At 38.0% G+C, this 22,343-nt stretch overlaps 2 protein-coding genes across 2 annotated transcripts; one reads left to right on the forward strand and one right to left on the reverse strand.

The window, feature by feature from the left end:
* The first annotated feature begins 1,227 nt into the window (after window positions 1-1,227).
* Window positions 1,228-2,315, forward strand: LOC115419781 (transcription factor HES-5-like). The gene is made up of 2 exons (XM_030134783.1): window positions 1,228-1,325; window positions 1,440-2,315. The coding sequence occupies exons 1-2, from the start codon at window positions 1,263-1,265 to the stop codon at window positions 1,851-1,853; spliced, it is 477 nt and encodes a 158-aa protein (XP_029990643.1). The 5' UTR covers window positions 1,228-1,262; the 3' UTR covers window positions 1,854-2,315.
* A 2,286-nt stretch (window positions 2,316-4,601) lies between these two features.
* LOC115419728 (transcription factor HES-5-like) lies at window positions 4,602-5,829 on the reverse strand. Its single transcript, XM_030134698.1, has 2 exons — window positions 5,732-5,829; window positions 4,602-5,617 (listed from the first exon to the last, which is right to left on the reverse strand). Exons 1-2 carry the CDS (start codon window positions 5,792-5,794, stop codon window positions 5,204-5,206), a joined length of 477 nt encoding a protein of 158 aa, XP_029990558.1. The 5' UTR covers window positions 5,795-5,829; the 3' UTR covers window positions 4,602-5,203.
* Between the last annotated feature and the right edge of the window lie 16,514 nt (window positions 5,830-22,343).

The following is a 22,343-nucleotide window of genomic DNA, read 5'->3' on the forward strand; positions in this document are numbered from 1 at the left end:
ACAGCATTGCAAATTATGTATGACATGTTATTGTGACACATTGAACAAATTATGCACAGACAGAAAGTCTGCAGTGGCAGAGAGAAACAGATGGGAGTTGGAGGGATAGTGACACCTTGAGCTACATACTGGTGGGGCTTAAGGGGAGGGGGGTGGGGTGGGGGGGCACAGACAGAGTTTATGGTTTTGGTGGAAGTAGAAGTGTGCCGTCTCCCCAGAGAAAGACGGAATAATTAGCTCATCTTGACACTGGGTTTCATGATGATGACACAGACGTAGAGGAGCGTAGTCAAGTGATCCCACAGAGGGTGAACGAATAAAGAAGACAAGTGGGAAATCTCACCGTGCTTTTATCAGTATTTTGCATAACAACTATATTAAGCATGAGTAATATTAAGTAATTATCACATTTTCAGTTGTTGGCTCATTCTATTAGGAAATTCACAGACAGACAGAAACACTTTAGCAGTGGTTGGTTTTGCTAAACATGCAGCAAATAAGAGAAAATAACACAGGAATAAGGTGTATGATATGTTGACATAATACGTTGACAATAACTGTTTAATTTATGAGTTATATTAATCCACCAACATTTCTAAGTTACAGCTGGGAAAATATTTGAATTGTATTTGTATTTGAATTGGACATTTTTTAATTGCATGTTTATTTCTACATTAAACAACTGCAACCAGCAACCAGTGTAAATAAACATTTGCCTTATCTCTGGATGGGGACAGATCTTTCAGGACATGTATACACATCATATACATAATACATGTGTGGAATGTTGTGCTTCTGTCTTATTCATGTAAATTCTCTTCTGTAAACAGTTGACAGTGGTTTGGAATCAGTGTTGTGTGAATCCAGCATGTGTCTTATCTTTATGTCTTTAGTGGCCCTTATCAGACCTGCTGCCCCACCACTGCACATCTGCAGCAGCCTGATCAGATCACACAGCGCCAACGTTCCCAGGTAATAAAAGTGTAACGACCTGCTTGTGTTGGGTCTGTACCTTCAGATATCTGCAGCAGCATTCCCTCCACTGAGGCCATGAGGCCAGTTAACCATGAGATAATTGATGCCTCTCTCCTATTGTTGCGTCGGCCTCGCCCACTGGCCTCAGAGTGTGGGAAAGCTATGCCTGCCTGGGACTCATGGCTTTGTAATGCTAATGTCCGGCTATAAATAGGGGAGAGGGATCCTCAGTCAGATCACAACTCACTCTGCTCTCTCAGAGAAGCTCTGCACTCTCTCGACCAGAAATGGCTCCAACCAGCACTCGAGACTCTCCTATTTCAATGCTCTCCACCAAAGACAGACATAAAGTAAGTACAGTTTTACATCCGCTCCAAACACATGCTGTATTTATTGAGCTTTTTTACTTTAAGCTTGAATGCACTGAGCCGTTCCCTGACCAAGTTTTGTGTTTGGTTCAACAGTTGAGGAAACCAGTCGTGGAAAAGATGCGAAGAGATCGTATCAACACCTGCATCGAGCAGCTCAAGGTCCTGCTGGAGAAGGAGTTCCACAAACAGGATCCTAACGCTAAGCTGGAGAAGGCTGACGTCCTGGAGATGACTGTGGCCTTCCTCAAGCAGCAGCTGCAGATCCAGAGCCCGGCTGCTCACACAGCACACAGCCAAGGCTACTCGCAGTGCTGGAAGGAAACCCTGCACTTCCTGTCCTCCAACTCACTGAAGGATGTGACTCTTCCACACCTCCAGCGCATCCCCACTGCCCACAGAGCCGGCCACGACGTCTTCTCCACACCTGCCCGCTCCTCTAAGATCCACATCCAGAGTCCAGTGAAGCATCTTCCCAGCCCAGTGAAAGAAGTGTGGAGGCCGTGGTAGATGATCCACAGACTCTGTATCACACAGGATGGAGGTTTTCCATCATATAAGCTGTATAGGATACTTCAGCAGTTCAGTTGAATACATTGTTCTTCGTGTAAAACAAGAAGCAAAATGGATTGTTTTGTTGCTTTAGTTTCTCCATTATGGAGGTTCTGTGCCTTTCAGTGCAAAAGCTCAGTTTTGTTCAGCTTTTTTCAGCTGTGCCTTGTAGGTGATTTCACCTTTTGTAATGTAAAAGCTTGCTACATTTGCCTGATGTATTACTCCTGTGGAGCTGACGGTCTAATGATAAATTCTATAACTGAATTACTGTAATAGGTGATGTAGTGGAGATTAGTTCTCCCATGGTACTTATCTTCCAAGTGAAGGGTGTTTTACTGTAACCTTTTGTAAAGGAAATTCAATATATGAAACTTATTTTGTCATGTGATGTAGCACAAACAGATATGCCTACTGATATCTGAATAAATTAATATTAAATGAAGAATATTTGAGTCATTTTCTTTTTCTCAGTTTGATTACAGGTGACCTATTCAACATATTATACCAGATGATGATATTCTTGCTCCTCATAATTAAGGTGTTATGTTGCAACAGACTGACAAACAAACATGTATATTCTCTTTCCTGCCATTTACTTCACTGCCAGGCCTTAAGGCATGAAAACTAATAGTGTGATTTGATCACACTTACCTCAAAATGCATTTCTGAAAACATATTTGTCTGATACATATTTTAAACTTTCATATTACACATAGTTATGATATACAGCAGACTTTACTGTAGAATGTACACCTTTCCGCAGCTTCAAAGGTTGAGTATTGAGATATTTTCTGATGTTAATCTTCTGCCTCATAAATATTCCTGATGACAGGTGAATTTTACATGTGGTTCATAAACAACATCTGTCAAAATGACTGATTCATCCCATTTCATTAAGGTCATGTGCTTCCTAATTTGACTTGAGGATGATATGAATGTCAGCTGTTTTATCTTCATGCACACATTAAATGGGTAAACACACAAAGCACAGTGGATTTGCATACATAGCATGTACCATATGTATTCACATATTTAGAGCAATCAGCTTCATTCCTTTTGTAAATCGGATTGCGTGCTTCTACACGTGCAGGAGGGCGCCCGTGAGTGGGTTTAGTGCTTGTGTGCGAGTGTGTCCGAGTGTGCCTGCCTTGTGCTTTGTGCGCTAAGCCCCAGGCTACCGTTGAGTAGTGGGCTCTGTCAACTCTGGTTTCATCAAACAGCTGGTAAGCTGAGCCGCTGCCGGGCTGCAGGGCGCACCTCCCCTGTGTGGAGCCTGCCTTTCCACAGCTTTCCCACACTACTGAGCCATTCTCCCCCTTGATCCCCAGGACAAAGGAAGTGTGCCGTGTAAAATTATCCTCCCACCATGATGGTGAGAAACCTCCTGACCCTGCTGCCTACCTCCCTTCTCTTTTCTTACAAATCTGCCTGTAGCTCAGGGGGGAAATAACTTGATTCACTTCTGTATCTGCATAATGTTTATCTAAGCAGTAGATAATGTTAATCAAGGTTAATTTATCAGCACATAACTGTTTGAATTCAACAGTTACAATCGGCCACAGTCACAGTTTGGAGTAGTGTGGATCTCGTCCAGTCAGGTGTTAAATTAACCTCAGCTATTTTATTGTTGACACTTGTTCTGGGCATCAACATGAGATCTCTATAGCAACAGTTTAGGTTTATGTGAACTGAGGCTGAGGAGTTTCCCCTTGAACATCAGTTGTTGATTTGTGTTTGACAGCATGGACCTGTGCTTGTAACAAGACCTGTGTAAAAGCGTGGGAAATCTCTGCCCTGCGTCTGATGCAAGCAGGTGTAAGTCGGGCTGCAGGGCAGGTCTGTACTCCCAGGTGAGAGCAGATGGGTTTACATACGGCAGTTTGTGTAAACACACACACAAGCGCACCTACACTCACACACCTACCCACATACACACACACATACACACATAAACCTTGTAATGCACAAATATGTCATAATGATAATAGTCATAAATTTCACATTGGCTAGATTTACCTACCATCCCCTATAAATCCATATTCAGCTTGGTTCCCTTTCATTTTACTGGAAATACAGTGTTAACATTAATAGACATTCATTTAAAAAAAAAAAAAAACTACCACTGAGTTGATATAAGATATGAAACTGTTATCCAATGCCACTCCTGCTCAAGTGTTATTTACTACAAATACAATGGTGTCATTTACTACACTTTATGACTTTTGTCATGATACTAAAGAATCATATTCAAAACCAGAGAGAACAACCCAAAGATCTGAATAATTTACAACTAATATATTGTAAAGCAAACATAAATGCATAATAATAATAACTGGAGCTATATTTTCAATAAATCATGATAAGCCTTCTTTTAGTTGAAGAGTGTGAGAAAATGGGAAGACCTCTAAACCCATGAGGACAGATACTATATCAGCTTACACAGAAGCCCAACCATTATCATTGATTAATGCAAACAAATCTACATCAATATCTCCCTTATCACACTCACCAGCAGATTTATAGTCTCTATCCACATGTTCTATGGAGATAACACTGATAGTTGTTCACAGCAGGTCATCACCTCCCTTAAACATATTATTCCCTCTAGACCTGTCAAAGTTTCCTATCGACTGCATCAAGAAATCATGCTTACTGCTCATTACCCCAGAATGCAAAACACAGACAAAAGCAGAATTATTTTAAACATGTTTATTATTAGTTTGAATGAAGAATCATTATGCATATTTCTCTTTTGAGACTACAAGTACTTGTTATCATAATTTTACCTTTCCATGGGAAAAGTGTTTTGTTTTCACATCCAATCACTTCATCAAGCAATTTCAGCTAACACACAGTGTCAATAATTCATTTCACAGTACAATGTTACCTCCTTTGGAACTCGACAGATCCCAACAAAACCTTTACAAAAGGCAATCGGTGTAATAAAACATCATTTAAACAGGCAAATATAGTGATAAAGAGGTTTAAGGCAAATGCTTCTGTTGGCTTAGCAACTATCTAAAATAAAGACAATATCTTTACAAGCGATCCTCAAAGAAGGATTCGTGACATTAAATGGTGCATCAAGAGAGCACAAACTGAACAGCACTATCAACAACAGTGTCTCCATAATACTCTTCAATTTGAAGAAATGAAAGCATCTTCTTAGCTCTTTTCTAAAGAGTATGAAAGAAGATTAAAACATTCAAAAACACATTCCTTCAATAAAACATCTGGAAATCATTCTCCTACAGCTTTCATGATGGAAAACCTCCATCCTGTGTGATACAGAGTCTGTGGATCATCTACCACGGCCTCCACACTGCTTTCACTGGGCTGGGAAGATGCTTCACTGGACTCTGGATGTGGATCTTAGAGGAGCGGGCAGGTGTGGAGAAGACGTCGTGGCCGGCTCTGTGGGCAGTGGGGATGCGCTGGAGGTGTGGAAGAGTCACATCCTTCAGTGAGTTGGAGGACAGGAAGTGCAGGGTTTCCTTCCAGCACTGCGAGTAGCCTTGGCTGTGTGCTGTGTGAGCAGCCGGGCTCTGGATCTGCAGCTGCTGCTTGAGGAAGGCCACAGTCATCTCCAGGACGTCAGCCTTCTCCAGCTTAGCGTTAGGATCCTGTTTGTGGAACTCCTTCTCCAGCAGGACCTTGAGCTGCTCGATGCAGGTGTTGATACGATCTCTTCGCATCTTTTCCACGACTGGTTTCCTCAACTGTTGAACCAAACACAAAACTTGGTCAGGGAACGGCTCAGTGCATTCAAGCTTAAAGTAAAAAAGCTCAATAAATACAGCATGTGTTTGGAGTGGACGTAAAACTGTACTTACTTTATGTCTGTCTTTGGTGGAGAGCATTGAAATAGGAGAGTCTCGAGTGCTGGTTGGAGCCATTTCTGGTCGAGAGAGTGCAGAGCTTCTCTGAGAGAGCAGAGTGAGTTGTGATCTGACTGAGGATCCCTCTCCCCTATTTATAGCCGGACATTAGCATTACAAAGCCATGAGTCCCAGGCAGGATTAGCTTTCCCACACTCTGAGGCCAGTGGGCGAGGCCGACGCAACAATAGGAGAGAGGCATCAATTATCTCATGGTTAACTGGCCTCATGGCCTCAGTGGAGGGAATGCTGCTGCAGATATCTGAAGGTACAGACCCAACACAAGCAGGTCGTTACACTTTTATTACCTGGGAACGTTGGCGCTGTGTGATCTGATCAGGCTGCTGCAGATGTGCAGTGGTGGGGCAGCAGGTCTGATAAGGGCCACTAAAGACATAAAGATAAGACACATGCTGGATTCACACAACACTGATTCCAAACCACTGTCTACTGTTTACAGAAGAGAATTTGGGATAAAAATTGCATGTCAACAATACTGTTTAATGCACAAATTAACACATTTTGATAACATGTATTTGTGCTTTAAGACTAATTTGAAATGAAATTAAATAGGCTTTATAAAAAAATAGGATTTAGATAGAAACAGACAGAAAAGAAAACATGGAATGCCTAAAAGCACTGTTTTTGTTAGTCCAGTGTCATAGATATTGATGTGAGAACTGAAGTGATTTGGTTATTATCAAGAAAATATGGAAAATGGATAGATATCAGCTCTGAAATTAAACTACTATGAGCTATTTTTGTTGTTGTTATTATTATATTTGTCCAAACAAATGTACATTTAGTTGTACCAGGCATTAAAATGAACAAGAAATTGAAGCAAACAAGGGGTGGTCTAATATTTTTTTCCACAACTGTAGATACACCGTTAAAATGTAGAATTAGATAGATAGATAGATAGATAGATAGATAGATAGATAGATAGATAGATAGATAGATAGATAGATAGATAGATAGATAGATAGATAGATAGATAGATAGATAGATAGATACTTTATTAATCCCATAGTGAATTCATTTACAGGTTCCAGCAGTATCACAAACTTAAAAACAACAATAGTAAAAATACAATCGTAAAAAAATACTTTAAAAAATACTTTAAATTTCCTTGAGGAGTCAGTGCAAGAGAGTGTTTAGAGAGTCTGTGCAAAAGGTGAGCGGATTTTTATGTCTGTTAATGATGGTGAGCAGATATTGGTGTTTTAACTCGGTGACAGTAAATAACAATTCAGGATTCACCTAAAAAGGTTAGTAACAGATGCTTTGGAAGTATTCAGACATTCACACCTATTCAGAAGAGTTTCTTACACTCTGACAGAATTGCAGAGACAGAGGGGGAAAAAAAATGAGAAAGAGTTGAAGTGAAGATGCATTCCAAAAGTAACTGTCAATTAAACACAATTATCCAGCGTCCTCTGGGAAGGCACACTTCTATTGTGTGACACCTCCGCCTCCAAGCACCCCCCTTCCTCACCCATTTAGGAGAATATATAATAAATGGAGGAGAGTGTGGGAAAGGAGGTTGGGATCCCACTCACACACATCCTCCAGTCAATAGACCACAGCCCGGCATGCCCCCCCCCCCCCCCCCCCCCCTTTACTTCGCCTCCAGAGTGGGCCTTTCAACCTGCGGGCCGGATCAGAGACACCGCCGAGTCGGGGGACGCGTGTGGGCTCCCTCTCTCTCTGTTCCCGCTCTCGTTCACATCACTGACTCTGTATGTGTGTGTGTGTGTGTGTGTGTGTGTGTGCGTGTGTGTGTGCATACTCACCTACTGATAATTGCGCCTCATCCTCCTCTCATCTCCTCTAAACCTCTCATAAACTAAACATTTGGTTCAACACCTGCTACTCTAGGAGCCTGAGATAGTAAACCTTTCACTGCAGTATGTTCACTTTCCTAACGATTGGGGTGTTTAAGGATTGGATGTATTGATATTTATTCGATCTTTTTTTTTTACTTCAGTTCAGTTCATTTTGAATATGCAAAAAAACAAACAAAACAAGTGTTCAGAGAACGAAAACCTCTGCCCAGCACCCTGAACGGTGTGCATGTGTGGATCGACTATTTCTTTTTAAATTCAACAGTTTCCAGGTAGTTCCATACAGCAGAAAAAGTTGAAGCTTGGTACCAGTCATGTGTATGTCCAATTAGATTCAATTCCAATCAATATTTGTTGAGCTATAATGAAAAATTTATAGTAAGTGGGATTTTCAGTGTTAAATGTAAATGTCCACAGAGTCCACGTTTCACAGTGGATGTGGACAATTTTGTGCCAGATACAAGATATTGTTCTAAGCTACAGGTGGATCAAATTGGAGGCTAATCGGAGTCGTTTTGAATTTTTTATGAATTTTTGAAAATTGCTCAATGATGACAGATAGGAAAATTGTAGATGTTGTGACCTTGCTGTGACCTTGAAGTTTGGCCTACTTGGCCTAAAATTTAATGGGTGTGTCCCAGGGCCTAGGCCTATCTGTGGGGAAGATTTGGTAAAGATGGTTGGAATAGTTTTCCCGTAAAGTTGCTAACAAACAAACAAACAATCACGCAAACAAACAAACACACAAAGCAAAGTGATCACAATACTTCCTAGCGGAGGTAAAAATCCTACTTTATTCCTTAGAAATAAAACAGATTGCAAGAAAGCATGAAAACTCATACATATTCATGAAGACAAAATATGACTTCATTCCCATATTGAAACAGGACTGGGGTGAAGTCATTTTCTATCACTTATTTTCCTTTTTGCAAAACTTGCTTTAGTTCATGTATACAACGTAGACTTGTCGCATAGCTGTGCTAAATGAGTGTTAATAACCGTTAAAGTGTGTGCATGAAGAGGCAGATGGCAAAGGGTCCACTCAGGGGGGTAAAATCTTAACTGCCTTTTCTTCTCTGTTCCTCAGGATGCATTTCTAAGAAGTGAGTCATGACACAATATTCAGATCAAAACACATCATTTGGCCAATAAACACATTCCAGTGTGGACATTCCATCTATTCACACAGAGAAGCCTCACAGTGGGCCCTGTTCGCCACACACAGACCCCCAGACCCCCCCCCCCCACACACACACACACACACACACACACTTTCAGCCGCACACACTCCCACGTGAACACACGCCAAACAACAAGTCTCCATGGCTTTGAGCCCAGATGCGCCAGTGTCTGTGTGCAGCCAAAGGACCTCTCTCCACTGAGGAATGTGTGAGAGCTCCGACCTGCTCCTCTTTCCCACACTTAAGCCTCCATTCAGGGCAGCACCCCACCCTACAGCGGCCGCCACTGATCCTTCAGCCCCTCATTATGCTCCGTCCTCAATAGGCCATCTGGACAACTACCGAGGGACCCGAGGCTTCTCTCATATTTGCAGCAGTCTGCACCTATGAGTGCAGGTAGATGATGACTGCAGGGAAGGTTGATGATGTATGACGCATGAGGGTTCTAAAATACAACGCAGAAATATAGACATTAGTAGTCATGCATGGTACACACCTACTATAAAGGTCAAAATCCCAACAGTCCAGAATGACAGGCAAAAAAAAAAAAAAAAGTCCATCTAGTTGTGCATAAGAATCATCAGTTAGTCATTCAAAGTACATATTGACTTAGGTGTTAACCCATAAAGCCCCAGAGCTACTTTTGTGGCAGTTCCCAAATGAATTCTTCTCCATATTTAATATTTCTTAAGTGATTTATCACCATTTATTGTATTATTATCTTCTTTATTTGGTGTTTTTTGAGCGAAAATCGTGTATTTTTCTATATTTGCGTGCAATAAACTGTATCCCTGTTCAACCTGTAGCATGATCAACATACGCACAACTATAAATAGTGTAGAAAGTTTTTTTCAAATTGTCTTTATTTTTTTCATTTTTCTTATTTTGCACTTTATACTGCTCTTGTGTGCTTTTTGTGCTTTGCTGCTGTAACCTGAAATTTTCCCTTGTGGGACAAATAAAGGCTTATCTTATCTTATCTTATCTTATCTTATCTTATCTTATTTCATCTTATCTTATCTTGTCTTATCTTATCTGATGTTATCTTATCTTAACTTATCTTATTTCATCTTATCTTGTCTTATCTTATCTTTTATTTAATTTGCTAATCATGTAGGTGTTCATTAAAGCTCAGATTAAAATTGAGAGTTATTATATCAAAAACAGAGAAAACTGAAGAAAAAGTGAGGTTTTCAGTCAAATTTAACATTAACTGAACATAAACCCAGTGTGTCCATCCACTGTCATTGATCCAACTCCATGGGTTTTACCGGTGAATCAATGTTGTAGAAGATGACGGTGTTTCCACGGTAACTACGGAGCCTCTGAACGTCCACATGGGTCATATCTGATGACCATGAAAAGATGAAGAACTGTATTTTACACCAATTATTTTCATGTATTGATAGGATTAGTGGATCAACAGGTATTAACCCATATCTACCAATCTACTAATATAAAATGTTGAATAACTGCTGATCCATGAATTCTATCAGTCCATGTAAATAATTGGTGTAAAATGTAGTTTGTCGTCTTTTCACGGTCATCAGATATGACCCATTTGGACGTTCAGAGGCTCATCAGAGGCATCATCTTCTACGACACTGATCCATCAGTAAAACCCATGGAGTTGGATCAATGACAGTGGATGGACACACTGGGTTTATGTTCAATTAATGATAAACTTTGTTGAAAAAGTCATATTTTCTCCATTTTCTCTGTGTCTGATATAACAGTTAACTTTAATATGAGCTTTTATGAACATCTACATGATCAGTAAATTAAACATGGGAAAAAACTTGATTTTTATTGTATAAACACAAAGTACAGAGGATAATATTAGAATAAATGGTGATAAATCACTGAAGAAAGGTTAAATAAAGAGAAAAAATCATCCTGGAAAAGTCACACTGGGTCTGTATGGGTTAAACAGTTTAGATCAGTAGATGGTTTTGTTCACCTGTGGATGTTTGGGTCTTTATGGGTTAAGACAATGTAAGGTCATAATTTTTTCATCCCATTCTTGTGCGTAACCTTATTTGATCTCGGTTTTTCCAAGTACAGAACAGAAAGTTATGGTAATGTAAAAATGTCCTGTGACCTGATACGGTAAGCTTTGTGTTTAATTGTAACCAGAGAACACTTTCTACAGGAAATGAACAATAGATTAACAAGCCCCATAGTCACTGTGTTGAAGCTCTCACATTGAGCAGCTTTGATTAATCACAGTTTCAATACTGGCTGTAACGTGCCATGGAAAGGTTAGATGTAGATTAAAAAAATAGTCTAAAAAGAAATCTTTGTTCAATTTGAACCCATATGGACCCAAATATCCACCGGCACCCATAATCGTCTACTGATCTAAAATGTTTAATACTTGTTGATCCACTAATTATATCAATACATGCAAATAATTGGTGTAAATACAGTTATTCATCTTTTCATGGTCATCAGATATGACCCATTTGGATGTTCAGAGGCTCCGTAGTTACCATGGAAACGCCGTCATCTTCTACAACGTGGATTCACTGGTAAAATCCATGGAGTTGGATCAATGACAGGAGTCTGCCTGTTACTAAGTGTTTTAGTGTCTTTGTAGATCTATTCATGTATAAATGACACCTTGAGGCATAATATTGTTAAAGTTGCACTTATTTTTCTAAACAAATCTCATTTTTTTCGGGTTATTACCTCCGCCAAGGAGGTTATGTTTTTGCCAGGGTTTGTTTGTCTGTTTGTTTGTTTGTTTGTTTGTCTGTCCATTAGTGTGCAACATAACTCAAAAAGTTATGGACAGATTTGGATGAAATTTTCAGGGTTTCTTGGAAATGGGATAAGGAAGAAATGATTAAATTTTGGTGGTGATCGGGGGTGGGGGGGCCCACGGGGGGGGGGGCACTGATCAGTCTTGGCGGAGGTCTGCGCTCTCCGAGTGCTTCTAGTTCACATCTTTACCTCCGCCAAGGAGGTTATGTTTTTGCCAGGGTTTGTTTGTTTGTTTGTTTGTTTATTTGTTTGTTTGTCTGTCTGTTTGTTTGTTTGTCTGTCCGTTAGTGTGCAACATAACTCAAAAAGTTATGGACAGATTTGGATGAAATTTTCAGGGTTTGTTACCTCCGCCAAGGAGGTTATGTTTTTGCCAGGGTTTGTTTGTTTGTTTGTTTGTTTGTTTGTTTGTTTGTTTATTTGTTTGTTTGTCTGTCTGTTTGTTTGTTTGTCTGTCCGTTAGTGTGCAACATAACTCAAAAAGTTTTGGACAGATTTGGATGAAATTTTCAGGGTTTGTTACCTCCGCCAAGGAGGTTATGTTTTTGCCAGGGTTTGTTTGTTTGTTTGTTTGTTTGTTTGTCTGTTTGTTTGTCTGTCCCTTAGTGTGCAACATAACTCAAAAAGTTATGGACAGATTTGGATGAAATTTTCAGGGTTTGTTGGAAATGGGATAAGGAAGAAATGATTACATTTTGGTGGTGATCGGGGGGGGGGGCGCATTTCCAACAAACCCTGAAAATTTCATCAAAATCTGTCCATAACTTTTTGAGTTATGTTGCACACTAACGGACAGACAAACAGACAAACAGACAGACAGACAAACAAACAAACAAACAAACAAACCCTGGCAAAAACATAACCTCCTTGGCGTGGGGGGGCCCACGGGGGGGGCCACTGATCAGCCTTGGCGGAGGTCTGCGCTCTCCGAGTGCTTCTAGTTTTTGATTGGATAGTTTATAAAAGTAAGTATTTTCATAATTTTTTTTTTTTTTTTGCACTAAAACAAAGACAAAAATTTGGAGTTGTCATTATTTATAGGTTATTATGCTATTATTTTACTGCTCCGACCCACTTGAGATCAAATCGAGCTGAATGTGGCCCCTGAAAGAAAATGAGTGTGACACCCCTGGTCTAATTTGTGTGATGTATGAGGCACAAGATGTGAAATATCATACAAATAAAAGTCAGTAATTAAAAAGTACATGTTGTAGGTAAGTGAACATGGGAGAAACAACCTATTCAATTAAGTCGGTAGAAAATAAATCACCAAAGGAGTTTATGCCCTCCTGAAAAAAAAAAAAAAACTTACAAAAGGGGGCCTCAACGTCGACAGACGGTATTTCACAATGGTAAAGTTTTCCCGCCATGATTGGCTTTTCTTAGAAGTGCTCCTAGACTGTGTAAGTCACATCACATGACACTTTAATGCTTTACACCAAGGACCCACATCAAGGCTTAGGGTCGGCTCCCTCGTCTCCAAAGAGGGGTCAGGCTTTTCCCAGGTTCTCTGAGTGGCTGCCGGAGTCACAAGGATACTTCTTGAGGCGGCTGACACGGAGCACCTGCCCCTGTCTTTGTGGCTCAGGCCGTGCCCTCACACAGCCACAGTCAAAGCCTGGTTCATGACAACAGCCTCAGGAATGCTTTGTGCCCCCTTTGTGCCCAGCCCCAGCCCCAGCCCCAGTCTCAGCCTCAGCCTCAGCCTCAGCCTGCATGGGAGACGGGAACAGAGGCCAAGGATGCTGGAGTGACTGATGTTGAGTGTGAGGAATGAGCATTCCTGGCTTCAGCGTGAACACGTTAAGCTGATACCACAATAAACAAAATAGCAGTTAACAGGGGCCCGAAGTCACGCCCCCTTCCGCTACACCCCATGAGGCCTTATTTCAGAAAAAAATGTGAATGGGAGTCACTGAAGAAAGACAAACAATTTATTTTATCCGGTTTCTATTGTTACCATTTATACGTATGATGTGTTAATGTGTGATTTTACAAGCCAAGAAGGGGACAGGTCATGCCATGAATTAAAAAGGCAAAGAAACATTTAGTTCTTTATATGAAATGGCTTATTTTTGTTGAATGTGATACACGTCACCTGCACCAAACTGTCCTTTCATCACCTTGGCACATTTAACTCACGGGTGTCAAACTCATTGGAGTTCAGTTCCACATTCAGCTAAATTTGATCTGAAGTGGGCCGAACCAGTGAAATAATGACATAATAATATTTAAATAATGTCAACTCCAAAATTTTCTCTATGTTTTAAAGTAAAAAAGTAAATTAAACAATGACAATGTTTACATCTACAAACTATCCTTTCAAACAATGTGAATAACATGAACAAAGTGAAACAATAAGTGTAATTTTAACAATATTCTGCTTCAGTTTATCATTTCCACATGTTCATTATAATTTACAGATCACAGTGGGTCAACAAATACATAAAACATTTAATATCAGGCAGAATATTAACATCGTACTTACTTCTCTCAAAACATTTCAGGTTCATATTTGTTCAGGTAATTCACATTTTTTGTGAAATTATACTTTGTTTTAGTGTAAATACATGAAAATATTTACATTTACAAAGAGAAAAAATTTGGAGTTGTGAGTATTTATAGATTATTATGGTAGCATTTTACTGGTTCGACCCCCTTGAGATTGAATTGGTGTGAATGTGGAAGCTGAACTAAAAGGATTGTTAATATCTTAGTGTAATTTTTGCATTTCACAACTTCATCCCAAGGGCTGGACTGGACCCTTTGGCGGGCCGGATTTGACCCCCATGTTTGACACCTGTGTTTTACCTCAGTCTTCAAGAACGAAATGGAAAAAGTGTTAAACAAGGAAAAAAAAACAAACACTGCAGTCTGATTATGTTGAACCTGCAGAGACATGTTCAACATCTCAGATCAAATTTGGACAGACACATTTATGATGACGTCACTTTAAAGGTGTGTAGTTTCTACATTTATATATTTTCACAGTGTGAGAGTTCGTCATATACTATGAGTTAGGAAGATAGGCGAATATTTAAAAATATGTTGTGTAGTTATTCTAGAACATTTGATGTCTTAAGATTGTAAGGTGTCCTATGACAAAATTTATTTTGTTAATGAATTTTTGATTTTAAAATAACTGTTTTTGACAATTTTTAATTTCTCTTAAAATTGATTGATTGATTAAGTATTTGGTGATAGATACAAAGGAATTACTGGGTATATGTGTTTTTTTCCTATGTTATTTATGTATTTATTTATTTATTTGATTAATTAATTAATTAATTAAAATCCCAGAATGTTGAATTTTAGAGTTTCACTGTGATTTGTGCATATGTGAAATGCTTGTGGCCTATCAGATCACTCTTATAGCAGATCAGCAGCCGTGTGGATGTAATGAAGCTGTCTCTCCTGTCAAATCAACAGACCTAAAGATGCATGAATGGATGGGAGGGTGTGGCACTCATGGTTCTATGTAAACAGCATCTTTAATATTATACATGACAAATTTTAAAAAAAATCTACTATAAATTAGATGTTATTAAACTATTTTTCTATTGTTTATACTGTTAAAATGTAGAGGCAGCAGGTCTGATAAGGGCCACTAAAGACATAAAGATAAGGCACATGCTGGATTCACACAACACTGATTCCAAACCACTGTCTACTGTTTACAGAGGAGAATTTGGGATAAAAATTGCATGTCAACGATACCGTTTAATGCACAAATTAACACATTTTGAGAACATGTATTTGTGCTTTAAGACTAATTTGAAATGAAATTAAATAGGCTTTATAAAAAAAATAAGATTTAGAAAGAAACAGACAGAAAAGAAAACATGGAATGCCTAAAAGCACTGTTTTTGTTAGTCCAGTGTCATAGATATTGATGTAAGAACTGAAGTGATTTTGGTTTTTATCAAGAAAATATGGAAAATGGATAGATATCAGCTCTGAAATTAAACTACAATGAGCTATTTTTGTTGTTGTTATTATATTTGTCCAAACAAATGTACCTTTAGTTGAACCAGGCATTAAAATGAACAAGAAATCAAAGAAAACAAGGGGTGGTCTAATATTTTTTTCCACAACTGTAGATACACTGTTAAAATGTAGAATTAGATAGATAGATAGATAGATAGATAGATAGATAGATAGATAGATAGATAGATAGATAGATAGATAGATAGATAGATAGATAGATAGATAGATAGATAGATAGATAGATAGATAGATAGATAGATAGATAGATAGATAGATAGATAGATAGATAGATAGATAGATAGAGATAGATAGAATCGTCATGTAACTCATAAACTTATATTTTGCACTCTGTATAAAACTGACTAATTTGCCCTATTTAAAAAACTCTATTTGTACTACAGTAATACGTACGTAAACATATATTTTTACAGACTGTATTCCTGTACATATCCACTCACAGTATAAAAACTCCAATTTGCCCTTTCTGTACATACTACCATATAAAACCCACTGTAAATAATATATATACATAAACATATATTTTTAATTGACCGGATCCACACATCCACTCCCAGTATAAAAACTCCAATTTGCACTCTGTACATATTACATTATGAATCCACTGTAAATCTCAACCCATTGTTGTCCTTGTCTGTTATCGAATGCTTGTCTATATTATGTCTAGATCCACATGTGAGTGGGTTCATGTCGGAACTGTATGTCGTGAGCAATGTAAAAACCAAAACCAAATTCACTGTATGAGTTCACACACTTAGCCAATAAAGCTGATTCTGATTCTGCTTCACAAAAACATCATGGATCATTCAGACATCATATACTGTCAGTGTGAGCAGTTTAATGTGTTCCTTTAGTCTTATATATGTGCAGTTACACACATTAAAAAAACAGGCATAACACTGGTCAACAACAAATTTATTGTTTAAGTTTTTGGAGCTGATTTAGGATAATTTTGGTGTGCTGAATCCAAAAGTCACATTAATTTTGCTCAATCAGGCCAACTTTCTGAACTATGCTACATATTGGCTTTTTAACATTTTTGCTTACATTTATGGGCATTTTCACATCATATGATACAAAATTCTTTCATATTTCTTGCAATAAACAAGTTCTGGAGATTTTACTTTTGCCAATTTATGATTAATGGTTTTTTTTTACTGTTACAGGTGAATGAAATGGCTTCCACTAGAAGATCTTGCAAAAATAAGCCTGACGTATTCTGCTACATCTGCGGTGAATACACTATTGTACCTAACAGGAATCAAGTCACAAGTTTCATAAAGTGTGCTTACCAATCTTATTTTGGTATTAATTATTACCTCCGCCAAGGAGGTTATGTTTTTGCCAGGGTTTATTTGTTTGTTTGTTTGTCTGTCTGTCTGTTTGTTTGTCTGTCCGTTAGTGTGCAACATAACTCAAAAAGTTATGGACAGATTTGGATGAAATTTTCAGGGTTTGTTGGAAATGGGATAAGGAAGAAATGATTAAATTTTGGTGGTGATCAGGGGTGGGGGGGCCCACGGGGGGGGCCACTGATTGTTAGTGTGCAACATAACTCAAAAAATTATGGACAGATTTGGATGAAATTTTCAGGGTTTGTTGGAAATGGGATGAGGAAGAAATGATTAAATTTTGGTGGTGATCGGGGGTGGGGGGGCCCACGGGGGGGGGCACTGATCAGCCTTGGCGGAGGTCTGCGCTCTCCGAGTGCTTCTAGTTATATTTTGTGAGAAGATCAAATTTTTCAAAAATCAAATTAGCAAAAAAAACCTGACCTGATTGAGAAAAACAGATGTCATTTTTGGATTTAGCGGTGCAAAATGGTCCTAATTCAGTTGAAAAAAACCTAGACAACTTGCAAAAACATTTTTTTGTAACCCAGTGTAATAGTCTATTCAATGGACAACTGCAGTAAAACAGATTCATGTGGGACTCCTCCAGTCTGTGGTTTACTTCCTAACAGGACAGAGGGGATGGGGTTTTAAACCGCCTCCCCCCAGAGCAGATCCACGGCCCCACGGCCACACGGTGCACGGTCTCCTGGCAGAGGTTTCCCGCCTTTTTCGGGCCCCAGCTGCTGCTCCGGTCTTCAAAGTCTTTAATCCCCGAAGGCCATGTTTCCCCAACTTTCCCACAGCACACTTTGAGCAGCGCCACAATGGACGTGTGCCGCACTCAATAGCGAATTAGTCACGGACCGTCCGCAAAGAACCAACAATCCCCCAGGGACACCACGGCGCAAATATCGCAAGATTATGAGCCTACGAGAATTTATACAGACCTACATGTGAGCTGTTTTATATACGATTAATAGGACTGTTTATTTATTTATTTATTTATTTATTTATTTATTTAACCCTTATATGGACTATTCTACTGAATTTGATTAAAACTTGCTATTAAGCTATTTCATTTAAAAAACAGTTTACCATTTATGTTTATTGTTCTTATTCACCTATTTATTTATTTAATTAACCCTTATATGGACTATTCAACTGAATTTGATTAAAACTTGCTATTAAGCTATTTCATTAAAAAAAAAAAAAAAAGTTTACCATTTATGTTTATTGTTCTTATTCACCAATTTATGTATGTATGTATGTATGTATGTATTTATTTATGTTATTTTTAATTGCATGGCTTTTAATCTATTCTTGTATTTTATTCTTTTATCTGAGATTTATTTATTCTTCTGTATAGCATTTTTTTCTTTTTTTGAACAGTTTCTATGTCTTTATATGTATCTCTGTATTTTATTCCTCTGTTTTGGTTTTAATTATCCTTCTGTACAGCACGTTGGTCCACTGCGGTTGTTTTAAAGTGCTTTACAAATAAAATTGGATTGGATTTATCTGTTGCTGCAGGCCAGGGGTTCCCAAAGTGGGGTACAAGTACCCTCAGGAGTATTTTTAAAGAAAATATTAAATAAGTCATCATGTACTGAATACAAACTAAATCATGAGAATTAACGATGAAATATAAAACACAATAAAATACATTAATATAATAGTTTTATTGTCAATCATCTTGTTTAAGCTTTGGTAAGATTTTAAGAAGATTTCAAAATGAGTTTATTTGAGTGGCTAAGTAATTAGTTTTTGTTGGTGAAAGGTTCATTTATTATATGCGATTAATATGACTATTGATTGATTGATTGATTGATTGATTGATTGATCGATCGATTGATTTAACCCTTATATGGACCATTCTTCCGAATTTAATTAAAACTTGCTATTAGGCTATTTCATTTAAAAAAATAAATAAATAAATAAATAAACGTTTACCATTTATCTGTTGCTGTAGGCCAGACATTCCCAAAGTGGGGTACATGTACCCCAACCCTAACCCTAACCCTAAAGTAAACTGACATTTTATTATTATAGACTGTTTTTTCCATCTTCTAAATCACACTTTTTTACATCGTTTTGCACTTCATCCCTAATTCAGATAAATAAAGCACTCATAGGAGACACTATTTATCTAATAATGGAATATGATGGAATAACATGTATTTATTATTCATTCATATAAAACTCAGGTCACAGAATCAAAACTACAGATGATTTTATTATCACTATTGTTTCTTACTAAAGGAGCAGGAATAAAGTGAGTGGTTGGCACTTACACCTTGAATGAAAGAGTCCTGAATCCTAATCAAGTTTTCCCGCCAACATGCTCCACAGCTTTTCCCTGAATGGGGGGGGGGGGGGGCTGACATGTCTGGGCATCTCAAGATGGGTCATAGTCAACTCTTCCTTTTTCTCTCCCACCTTTCTTTCACTTTATTCCTTCTTTCTTCTTTTACTGCACCCTCCACCTGTTCCCCTGGGGCACTGCCATTGTGCAAACTCCAATAGACAGTCAATTTAGCATGAAGTAATTGAAACCTTCTTTGTCATTATATGAGCTGTTCCTCATTGGCCCAATAGTGTGGGAACCTGTTGTCAAATCCAGACCCACACTGATTTTAGACTACAGTTCGTCTTCGGTGACATTCCCTCAGATGCTCGGAAAAAAATGTCAGCCCCCTCTCACTAACATCATCTGAGCATATGGAAATGTACTGAGACCAGCTTTCTCAGCTAGTGGCTCACAGACTGGTTCTAGATAAGTATCACAGTGTACAGTTAAAAAAAAGAAGTTTTTAATAGTTTTTATTGCTCTAAATGCCATCTAGTGCCAGACTTTTCGTTTGTCTGACACGCATGAAAGACAGCAGGACTGGTGTTTGAATAGTAACAGAAACATTTGACTGAAAGATAACACTGGGTTACAAAGAAATGTTTTTTGCAAGTTGTCTAGGTTTTTTCAACTGAATTAGGACCATTTTTCACCGCTAAATCCAAAAATGACATCTGTTTTTCTCAATCAGGTCAGGTTTTTTTTGCTAATTTCATTTTGAAAAATTTGATCTTCTCACAAAATTGATTACATTTTTGTGACTTTATCAGTTGATTTTTTTATATAGTTCTCACCCAAAATAGGTTTGAAGAGAAAAAAAATCATTTTCTAACAGGATTCCTGTTAGGTACAATGATGTATTCACCGCAGAAGTAGCAGAATACGTCAGGCTTATTTTTGCAAGATCTTCTAGTCGAAGCCATTTCATTCACCTGTAATATTAAAAAAACCATTAATCATAAATTGGCAAAAGTAAAATCTTCAGAATTCGTTTATTGCAAGAAATATGAAAGAATTTTGTATCATATGATGTGAAAATGCCCATAAATGTAAACAAAAATGTTAAAAAGCCAATATGTAGCATAGTTTAGAAAGTTGACCTGATTGAGCAAAATTTTATCCTAAATCAGCTAAAAAAAACTTAAACACTAAATTTGTTGTTGACAAGTGTAATGAAGTTTACGTTACTCACTTATTGACAGGATGCAGTACAAATGTTGAGATAAATATGATTGTGAAAATAATTGACAATAAGATGGAACAGAAGGTCATGTGACATATCAAAACAAAAATATCTGAAGTGACATGTCATTTAGAACTGAAAAACCAGGGGGAATATATGAGAGAGAGAGAGAGAGAGAGAGAAAGAGAGATTTTAAAGTGCTTTTATTGGTTTATAAAACTCTTAATGATTGTAGCCCTATTTATTTATCTGATTTGCTTTTAACATATGAGCCCTCTCAGGTCCTCAAGCCCCAAACTATGGAACAGCCTACCTGAGGACCTGAGGTCTGCTGCAAGTGTTCATATTTTTAAAAGTAAACTTAAAACCCATCTTTTTAATTTAGCTTTTAAATAAACTCTTACTTTTTAACATTGTATAATTCTGTTGCTTTAATTTTTTTTTCTATATGCGACACGGGACAGTGGGGGATTTGGTGTAAAGCACTTTGTACTACATGTATCGTATGAAAAGTGCCATACAAATAAAGTCTGATAGATAGATAGATAGATAGATAGATAGATAGATAGATAGATAGATAGATAGATAGATAGATAGATAGATAGATAGATAGATAGATAGATAGATAGATAGATAGATAGATAGATAGATAGATAGATAGATAGATAGATAGATAGATAGATAGATAGATAGATAGTTTCCTCTGGGGTTAATAAAAGATAAATAAAGTATTCTGAATATCAGTTTAAATGCTTTATCATTTCTTGATCCAGATGATTCCATGTAGCTTGTTTTTAATATTGTTTACATATTTGCTGTATAATTCCAGTTGTAAATATATCACAACTGAGAAATACATAGCCTATTAGATTCAGATTCAGAAAACTTTATTTATCCCATATTCATTTGCAGCTTATACCACAGACATCAGTCAACATTTAAAGTGCAACGTGTAGAATAGAATAGAATAAAACATTAGTATGTCATATTGATGGTGATGAATTTTCTTTTTTTTGTCTTTTTTTCTTAATTCTTTGTCTTCAAATCAGGCACTCATCTGTTTTTTTTTTGGGTTTTTTTTTTTTTTTTTTTGTAGGGCCAAGTTTTTCGGCGGGAGAGTGTTGACAGCAGTGTAAACATACTGCCAGTGAATGGTCCAGCTGCTGCTCTGTGGACAAAGCCATCCACAGCCTCCTCCGGAAAGCCCCCGGCCCGGGACCTGCGCTTTCTCACACTCTCCCCCATTCAGAGCTGTCAACTGGAAGTGTGCGTCCCATTTTCCCTCCAGCGGCTCTCAGCTCTCACACTTTATAGCTTGTAAGTACGGCCATATGGTAATAGGCAGCTTAACATTTCCATGTGAATATGGCAGCCAGCACAAATCGAGGATTCATTATGGCACCAAAAACTGCTGGATATCCGACCGTTGAATTACTGTTGATCTGTTTATTGAGCCCCACAATAAGTATCTCTTTCCAGCGATCAGTTGGAGTGGTGAGAATGGCATCTCAAGCATGCCACATGCAAGCCTACTTATTATTTTTTTTTGCCTCCATTCATGATGCACACAACAATGCATTCCACCTCTTTTATCTCCATATTCTGGAAAGGGATGCCCCGGCCTACTTTGGAAGACAATAAGAGGACCTGCTATGGTGAAGCATAAAAGGAATGAAGCAGGACTCCTTTAAACTTTTGTGCAAATGCAAATCAGCATCACATGCTATTATCACACCCATAAACCCTTCTTCAATATTTCTAATTGTCACCACATTGGATTTGAGTGGAGCGTCTTCCTGTTGGATGCAATTCAGAATGAAATATTGTGACATGGGATGCAACAGAAAGAAACATGTAGGAAGAGACAAAATTAGAAGATGTACAGTGACAAAAAGCTAGAATTAGTA

The sequence above is a fragment of the Sphaeramia orbicularis genome, chromosome 5 (genome assembly GCF_902148855.1).
Source record: "Sphaeramia orbicularis chromosome 5, fSphaOr1.1, whole genome shotgun sequence".
Taxonomy (NCBI): Eukaryota; Metazoa; Chordata; class Actinopteri; order Kurtiformes; family Apogonidae; genus Sphaeramia; species Sphaeramia orbicularis.

Excerpts from the sequence above, each read along its gene's own strand:
- LOC115419781 (XM_030134783.1), top strand. The coding sequence starts at position 1,263 with ATGGCTCCAACCAGCACTCGAGACTCTCCTATTTCAATGCTCTCCACC. Across the intron at positions 1,326-1,439 it reads CCACCAAAGACAGACATAAA|TTGAGGAAACCAGTCGTGGA; the intron begins GTAAGTACAGTT and ends TTGGTTCAACAG.
- LOC115419728 (XM_030134698.1), bottom strand. The coding sequence starts at position 5,794 with ATGGCTCCAACCAGCACTCGAGACTCTCCTATTTCAATGCTCTCCACC. Across the intron at positions 5,618-5,731 it reads CCACCAAAGACAGACATAAA|TTGAGGAAACCAGTCGTGGA; the intron begins GTAAGTACAGTT and ends TTGGTTCAACAG.